General features: G+C 48.2%; 1 protein-coding gene across 7 annotated transcripts in view; it reads left to right on the top strand.

Moving 5' to 3' along the window:
- Positions 1-6,761: 6,761 nt before the first annotated feature.
- The window catches only part of MYOCD (myocardin), a 116,394-nt gene continuing 113,943 nt past the window's right edge, over positions 6,762-9,212 (top strand). For 4 of the 7 annotated variants that reach the window (XM_075518974.1, XM_075518973.1, XM_075518970.1 and 1 more), the window contains exon 1: positions 6,762-6,991. In XM_075518974.1, the coding sequence (XP_075375089.1) occupies positions 6,838-6,991 (154 nt within the window). In that variant the 5' untranslated portion in view covers positions 6,762-6,837. The remainder of the gene's footprint in view (positions 6,992-9,212) is intronic. The other 3 variants (XM_075518972.1, XM_075518975.1, XM_075518977.1) reach the window with 3 other exon arrangements.

Genomic DNA, 9,212 nt, shown 5'->3' with positions numbered 1-9,212 from the left:
AGAAGCATACAATTTGTCAGTCTGGTTTTGTCCCAGATATTCTCAGCCTGTTTAGAGGACTGTCTGAGAGGTGGATCTTGGGAGGATCTGGGGTAATAACCCGTTTCCTGATCACTGCTTCCTCTACTGGTTTTCATCACTTAAAGCTTCTTTCTATGAAAAATGAAGGAGAAATTGCTCCTTTCCAAAATAGCTCGAGGGTACGGGGCTGAGGCCAGAGCTGAGATGCTCTCCTGAGAACAGCCCCTATCTTTCATCATCCTCCCGAGGCTGAAGGCCAGGAGCTGTCCTGGATGAAGACAGCTGCCACTTTCCATCACTGGGCTCTTTGCTGCCATCTCAGGCCACATGGCCTTTGGGCAGCTTGGAGCAGATATCGACACTGGGAATTTGGAGGCTGGGAAGGAGATACTATCCTAAAACCCCTGGGAGTGCAAACAGTTGGCAAACCTTGCTGAGTGTGGGGATCACAATGTGACCAAATACTAGGCGAGTTTGCCTTGAGTGAAGATTTCATGGCATCATATTTGCACAGCTCTGTTCACTGTGTCTTGGCACTGGCCCCACAGAGGGGTTGCACAAGAAGCTGCATGGAATAACTTGTCAGTGGAGGGGGGTATCCAGGCTTGTGGCAGGTTTCCTTGGTTTGTTTTCTGTTCACTGGGAAAATCCCCTGGCCGCCTTTCCAGGCACTCCTGACCTACAGCTCCTTGTGTGGAGGTTGAAGTGGTGAGCAGGTCACTTCTCCAGGGCATGGGAGGAATGCACAGATCTGTGGAAAACAGCCTGTAGGCTCCACGCTGTGCCACTGCCCTCAGCATCATCACAGGATGGGGCTTTCTGCATCCCTGAGGAGGCATGAGGGAGTTCAGTGAGAGGAATCATCTAATGGGGACATCATCTGCAAGGAAAACAATGAGATAATAGCAGTGGTGCATTCCCTGGCAGCCGCAGGATGGTCTCAGAGGAGCAAAGGTCTCTTCTTGTTCTGGGTGCAGGGGCAAGTAGTCAGAGTCGTCTTCTGCCTTGCCAAACAAGACATGGCTCTAAGGAGGACAAGGCAGGATTCCTGCTGGAGCTTTTACGTAGCAGGGTTTGATCAGCATCTGCAACAAGACAGTGCAAATGTCCATGGGACATTTGCCTATGGAATTCCAGAGATATTCTTACTGTCTGAGCACTGTAAACATCAGCTAAAATGCACAAAGTCCATGTTTAGTGAGATGGTTTTATCAGCAACATTCCTGCAAGCAGAAGCCCAGGAATACAAACACACCACAACAAACATGTAAAGAATTTGATAAGGCTGAACTGCATCTCTGGACATCTCTCTCCTGGTTTTTCTCTGGGTATTTAAAGTTTTACGGTGGGTCACGATTGCTTAAGAGGCACTGCACATGCATTAGAGCTAAATGTATTTACTTCCACTTCAACCTCCAATAAAGCAAACAGGAAAGCAGGGGAGGATCTAGATGAATCCTGTATCTGAGGAAGTGTAAGCAATGCTTGTTCCCATCTCGGTGCATGCAGGAGGTGGCACAGGGGAAAAGGTGAGAAGGTGGAAGGTGACGATTAGATGTATGGGTCCATGGTGGGCAGGAAATAACTGTGCAGACCATCAAAGTTGCATCACAGTAACCGAAGCAGGAGCCAGCCTTGTGGAAGAGTCATTCATCAAGCCATTTCTAAAGGTTAGAAGCAAAGTGCATTTTGGGGTGCTGTGCCTGATCCTATACAGGCTACAGGCAGGAGCCAGGTGCCTGAACATGGGCGTCTCAAGCCTGTGGAGATGCCTCAGGTCCAGCTGCCATAGGCTCTGCATCCGACCTGCCAGCCAAGCAGGGGTATCTCAGACGGTGCTGGAGGCCTCTGCTCAGACACTAGGATCAAGCCTGGAGCCCTGCATGCTTAATATGAGACTATCCATCTCCTTTTTTTCCTTTCTTTTTGGGTTGCTAAGGTATATTTGCAGGACTGCAGTGGCACTGAGCAGAGGAAGAATTGTCTGTCCCTATGTTAGATCCCAGAGCAGGGCACAAGAAGGGTCTTGTTTTGCTCCTGCGACTGGCAGATGCTATTTCTATTGTGCGCCTTGACACAAAGCTCACTCCTGGAAAGCTAGAAAGAAGCTTTATCCAGGCATTTGCTTGGACATGTGGAGACCTGAGATGTGGAAAAGGATTGCTGAGACCTGGTCAGTGAACTTTTAAATTTAGGAATTTTCCAGCCAAACAATTTTTTTGTTGGAAGATGAGCTGCTGAAGCCAAAACTGTTTCTCAGGGAGACAAATTTAAAGTTTTTCCCCACTTCTTAAAATAATTTTTAATTTCAATGATTTAGTTCATTTTTCCTAAGAAGAGGTTAAAAGTGTTAAAAAAATAAAATATTTTCAAATTATCCAATGAAAACTTATGAGTGACCTGCTACCCTTTTTTTCTCTTGTTTATTTTGCAATATCTTCCTACGCCAATTTGGGATAAAATTCTAAAAGTCACAGAAAGTTTTGCTGGGTGGAAAAACAGATTCCTCCCAGCTGTAACAAACTCAGAGCAGCCTGCAGAGCCCCAGGTGACATGCGTGTGGGTGGACGGTGTGCTTGAGCTCTTCCTCCAGTTAATGCTGGGTGATTTCACAATGGCACCTCTGCAAAGCCCGAGTAGCACCAAGCACCCAGGCTGGATGAGGGCAGTGATAACTCAGGGTTTATCCCTGATGTTCAGCAGTTTTTGGCTGTGACCCTACCTGCAGGTTGCTGGTGGTGAGCTGGGGGCTGCCAGGCGGCAGAAGGACACAGCCAGGGCTCAGCAGAGAGGGAAGGAGAAGCTGAAGGGAACAGCAGACACACAGCCCCTTGACAGCTTTAAGGCAGGGCTGCCCTCACTAAGCTTCCCCCACGCAGGGGCCATCTACTTGGTGAGTACCTTGGCTGCGCGGTGAGGCACGCTGAAGCCCAAAGAGAGGTCAGGGAACCTGCAGCCATGCTCCCAGTCCATGCCACTCTCCAGGGATGTGCCTGTGCTGCACTTTCCTTGATTTCTGGTTTCCAAACCTGCTCCCTCTGTGCAGAAATGTTCATACCTGGATAGCAGGACTGCAGATCTCTGAGTATCTGGGCAGCGCACAGGACCTCCCGGGGCTGCAGGCTGGCACAATCCTCAGTCTACATCTCCCCCAGCAGGACAGACTCAAAAACGTGTGTGGTGTCTGTGGGCGCTGCACTGGCTGCCTGGGAGGTGGGGGAGCAGGGTAAGGGGAGAGGGGCATCCTGTCTGGGCATGCTGCTCCTGCAACAGCAGGAGTGGGAGGAAGGCAGCACCCAAGGGTGTTTGCCCAGAGTGGTCAATCTGCAGGGCACGGCCAATGCAAACTGCCCATGGCAGGGTACCTCTCCTGGCCAGTGGCTGCCCCAGAGGCAGTCAGGAGAAGAGTCCACCCAGCCTGCCTCGTGTCCCAGGAGCACAGGGCTGACACAGGGCTCAGGCTCCCTCAGTGACAAGCTCAGCACTCAGCTCCAGGCTTCAGGGACCATGGGGCTTCATGCCCCTTGTGTTTTCTCCCTCTTCTCCTCTTCACTAGAGCTGAAGAGTTGGGTTCCCATGCCCTCAGCTTTGGCCTGAAGAGCACTGGGAAGTGGCAGTGAGATGCAGGCATTGCATCAGCCAGGAAACCCATGCCTTTTCCTGAAAAGTCATACTTGAGGTGAAGTATCTGGACGTTGTGAATCTGCCTTACCACTGACTTACCACAGAAAAAGATGTGGCTGTGCAGGTTGTGGTTGTAGTGCCTCTTCCCTGACCAGATTGACAGGGGCTGATCTCAGAAGACCCTGGATGTATGTGTGAGCCAAAGTCCTTGGGAAAGAGACACAACCAAGCCCCATCTGGGCCTTTATGGGTGGGCAAGCATGTCCAAGGGGAAGCAAATTTGATCCGCATCCATGCTACATTGCTCTCTGAACAGAAAGCAGGGAGGCTTGTAAACCAAGCATCTGCTCCAGAGGATCTCCAGAGTCTTACGAGGAAGTACCCATGAGCTACCATGGTAGTCCAGCTTTATGAATTTAATATTTATAGGCAGAGAGAGATGGGACATGGCCTGTACTGTGTATAGCCTTGCAGCTATGTGTTGGCAGTGGTGGCTGATGGGAGATGTGCGCTGAGGCTCAAAAGTGTGCTTAAGCTTTGTAAATACAATCAGTTCAGGCTGAAGTGAGTGAACAATGTGGAATGTTTTGAGGCCAAATTTGACTTCAGAAAAAAAACACCATTGAGCCAGTAGTACTTGAGTGTGTTGTGAAAGCATGCGTCTCCGGGGTCGCAGCGTGACCTCCTGGCTCAGACAGTAAGGACCCCAGTACACTCACTGCAAATTAAAATGTTGCATATGCTCTGAGTGCAAAAAGATTGTACACAGTGCCTGTAAGAAGCCTTCCTGAAAGACTCTTGCCTCTGCTGGTGGTCTTGCAGCTTCAGCACTGGATGTCTGGCTCACACTCTCTATTTTTCAAAAACATTAATAATCATAATCCATATAAAACTGTCATATTGGTTCAACATGTACGTCACCAAAGCCCTGACTAATTTATCAAAGATTTAGTGTTCAGTTGAACAAAGTCTCATTTTTGTAAGCAGATGCAGTTTGCTGGATTGTCCTGTCATCACCCACTGTTTCTACTGGAAAGATGCATCATATCAGCAACTTCTAAAAGTTAAAAAAAAATGTACATTTTAAAATAGTAATGTAAACACTTATTGCATGTTCCACGTTAGTCATGAATTAAATAGAGAGCTTAGGGGATAATGCTGCTTGTGCCAAAGTGGGTCTGCAGCCCTACAGCCACTAGTGGATGGTTGTGCTGCAGATTGGTTGCCCATCACAGTGGTGATGGTGCCTTGTGTAGCAGTTGCACCACTAGAAACAAGACAAGAAGCCACTCAAGGGTGCTAAAAATGCTCACACAGAGGTGGAAACTGAGATTGTCAGTTCAAAGATGTGGCACATAACACAGTCCTGGCCTGTCTGGATGTGTGCAGGGCTGTTCCCATGTGTACTGGCAGCATGTCAGACTTTGGTAGGAATAGCTGAGAACAGGAGATGGGGAAAGGGCCACAAAGGCAAGCAGAGAAGGCAGTGGTGGGAAGCACACAGCAGAAGGGAAGGTCTGGTGTGGGGCTTTGCTCAAGTAGGGACTGAGTTTGGATCAAGCATTGTTCTGCATTTTGTTTCAGAGCCCAGACAGCAGGGTTGGGTATGGACACTGTCTGTCCCAGGTGATGCACACGGGGACAGTTTTATGTCCCACCTGCAAAGTGACACAGGTATCCTTGGGACCTCCTCTCTCGCCAGTGCATCCACTCCATGGGCACCCTACATGGAATCTCTCCCAGCAACGAAATGCAATGTTAAGCAGGACAGACGGACACAGTAAATAACCTGCTGCCAGTGGGACACGGCCGTGGGGGAATGGTTAGGGCAGGTGGGGGCGGATGGTGAGATGGATGGGGATGAGAAAGCAGACAGCAAAATCCCTGCTGGTGCAGGGTAGGAAGAGGGGTGTGAGACAGTCCTGGCACATGTAGCGTGGAGGAGATGGTATCATATACAATGCACTATTCTTACTTCCTTATACAGTAAATTGGTAACTTTTTTTGTATTAAATCAGATTTTATCACTGAATCAATCTTGCACTTTTCTATTCTTGTTCTCTACAAATGACCTTTTTTAGCTCTCCTCAGCTCTTTCCTGATGGGACTCATTAGGAGCTGGTGCTGATTCTTACAGGCATTCACTTTCACTTAGCATCTGGAGATTTTTTTTGGACAATGCTTTGTCGAAACAGTCCTTGCAGCTTTCTTCTGCTGTGCTTAGTACCAGCAACTCCTCCTGGGTCATGTACCTGCATCCCACAAGTATATTGGTGTGAGCTGAGTCCTTCCCCTCCCTGTTTCTGGTGAGATATGAGTGTCATCAAAGGACATACCTCCTTGACCAGATGTTTTGTAGAAGCACAACCTGAATTTGTAAAATTTCCTGAGTGTTTTCCTGACATATTTTGACTATAAACCTCACAAAACCTCGGAGTAGAACAGTGTGGTAAACAAACAAACAACTCCTCTCATCCTTCAAAAACTCTCAAAAAATTTCACCTGACCTGGTCGAATTCTTCATAAAGGCTTTAACTCTACCATGCATGCTAACCACAACTTTGATATCAAAGAAAAGGTTTTGCATGCATATTTTACTTTGCAGGATGTTTGTACACTTCCTGGTGTAAAAGCTAGCTGGTGTTTGCTATTCATCTTCTGCTATCTGTACCATGTAATTAGCAGCCTATTCTGTGTTGTGCGGAATTATTTCTGTCACCCAGTTTGATCAGCAATCCAGAGCCTTACATAAAGGAAGATTGTTCTCATTTGTAGATCTGTTCTGTATTTCTAACAGTTCAGGAGCTTTCTCATGTGGGTGCCCCATGACTGTGTTTTTTCATAACACCCCTGGCTTTCTGCAAATATTCTGTGTTTATGGATGGAAATTATTCCAGCAAAGCAGCCAAGGATGCTGACCCAGGAATGAGAAGGTGAATAGAGTCAAGCAGGCAATAGGGAATCCTGAAGTCTTCCGCTGCAATTTTTCTAACACAGAAGAACAGATGGAGTCATTAATTGTCTGTGGTCTGATTGTTTCACAAATGCCAGTCTTTGTTCACTGTTCCAACGGCTGGTTGGGGACTTCATCCTTACCTGCTCCTCTTCTCTTCTAGAGCTCACTTTGGCGTCTGCTTCTCTACCTGATCATCCAAGGTGGAGCAGCAAGAATCTGGACCAGTCCCTTCAGGCATGGTGATGAATGGTGTGATCAAACAGGATCGCTCAGACCACAAAAGTGCACCAAGTGGAAATGAAGAAGAAAAGGCACCCAAAGAAAAGGCTGCCAGCGAAGTGAGAGATGGCACCAAGCTCCAGCCACCACCCTTTGCGGAGCGGAAGAACAGTAAGTTCCTCACCCAGTGGTGTCAAGAGAGGGGAATTGAGACTGGATAAATGCTGGTTTAGCATCTCTCACACGTGCTGGGTTTGCGGCTCATCATTATTTTTATGTGTGGTGCTTTTGAGGGTGTTTCTGATGGCAACATTTTAAGATTTAATGGAAGTGGCTCTTCAGCTCAGTATTTCCAGGTCGGCCTTAAATGCTGTTGTCAGACTTGAGGCAGTTACCATGTTCTTTGCGATCAAAGTGTTTGGTATAATTTTGGCTGAAATGTGGCATTTCAAGGTCTTAGGAAGAGACTGGTGTTCTGACCGTAGTAATGAGATTTGCTCGGTGAATTAAGGTGATGTGAAGTTGATCAGTGGAGAAGAAACGGAGAGGGTATTTTGTTTGCAAAGGCACTGATAGACCTGTTCTGCTCTCACAGAGCACTGGATGCTTCAGATTACCTTGTCTTCAGCAAAATTGCTTCAGATCAATGTAATAGAGAGTAGAATTTGGCCCAGGGCTCTGCAAGGGTCATTTGTGTTTCCTTGGTCATGGGTCCAGAAACTAGTCTTGCTGGCAGACATTGATCGGAGTTTCAGTGGAGATCTGTTGGTAGAAAGCTGATGGACAGAAAACCCCACAATTCAGCCTGCGCAAAGCATGCTCAGGCTAAGGAGTTGTTTGCCACTTCTTTCAGGCAACTGTATAATATATGAAATGAAGAAAATTCCTTTTGTGCACTCTAAGGCTTTCAACATTAAATCCTCAAAATATCATGCAATGTGAAAGTGTAGCTCGAAGGCACTATTTTTGCTTTGCGTCTTTGATTGTTTGCATTATTGTACAGAACCCAATTTTTCTCAATCACTATAAATCAGAAATAATCCAAATGATGTCATCATGGCAATGTACTGGTGTCAGATTGGAGTAACACAGCAGAGAACCAGGCCCAGAGTCTGCCCATAGACTAAGTCACACCAGTGAGGGCACTTCTTTTCTACAGTCCCAGATATCAAAGTATACCTAAGATAACAATGGGAAACGTGCACTTGTAAAGGGGAAGACTGTTTGGTGATGTAAAAAAAATAACATTTTCTCTGTAGCTTTCACGTCCTTATTTTTTGCATCCATTTTCCCACATGTTTTTTGTTATGGGAAGGCAAAGAAAGAAACATCTCCAGGTGCCCATAGGCAAACGCTGCAAAAAGCAGCTTTTGCAAAAGCAAAAAAGCAAAAGCAGGCAAAAGCAGCGTGACCAGCAGACATGCAGATATTGACTGCACTAACCCCTGCAGCATCTGCCTTGCAGCTGACCCTGTGTCAGTGGCTCACGCCCCCCGGGGCTGTCGGCTTGGTGGCCCACCGGGACATGGCTTCACCCCTGCAGCCCCTCTATGCTGGGCTGTTTGCAGAGTCTCTAAGCAAGAAGAGCCCCCTACAGTCTGGGCATCCCTCCAGCCCTTTGCTTTCCTCCTTTTGCTGCTTCTCTCTTTCTTTCGCACATTTAGACAGCGTAGGGGCTCAGCTCTTCCTGCCATCCAGATTTGGGAACAGCCAGCTCCCTTCATCTCACATCGTGTCAGGAGCTGGTGGGCCCACCAAATGTCATGCATGTCATGTGGCACCCTGGCCTGCCTTTGATGTCACATTCTCTGGGGTGACAGCTCCTGCAGGGCTGGTGGAGCAGCCTGACAAGAGCCCGGGGAGCAAAGAGGGAGGGGGACATCCTGCAGCCCCACAGACTGCCCTCCACAGCAGTACATAGCAGTCACCTCCCTTCACTCTGCAGGATGCTGCAGAGCCCTGAAACAGATTTGTCCCTGCCCAGGGCAGAGCCTCCCTGTCCCACTCAGTGCCATTTGTTGGGTTGTCACAGCAGGGACCTTCTATCCCATCCCCACACTGCAGGGTGGAGGGTCAGTAGTTGGGATTGCCATGGGGAAAAAGCAAGATGTCAATGTCTCCTCGTATCCCACCCCCATGAAGGGCACCCATACAGGTGTGTTCACCACTCCCACCCTCATCCCTCACCCCACAAATACACAGGGCAGAGCAGCAGGAGGGAGCAGGGACCCACCATTCAAGATTATGCCACTGAAGGAGACAATGCCTGGGAATGAGTTGGGTGAAAGGGATGAAACTCCCATCTGTTTTCTTTAGGGATCTGCCAGGGCATGGAAGGAGAAGCAAGTGCAAGGTGTGTGACCCACCCCCCCAACCCCCCTCCTCCTGCCCT

Source organism: Mycteria americana, chromosome 16 (genome assembly GCF_035582795.1).
Source record: "Mycteria americana isolate JAX WOST 10 ecotype Jacksonville Zoo and Gardens chromosome 16, USCA_MyAme_1.0, whole genome shotgun sequence".
Classification (NCBI taxonomy): Eukaryota; Metazoa; Chordata; class Aves; order Ciconiiformes; family Ciconiidae; genus Mycteria; species Mycteria americana.
The sequence above is the reverse complement of the archived record's forward strand: the minus strand, read 5'-3'. Positions and strand labels throughout refer to the sequence as shown.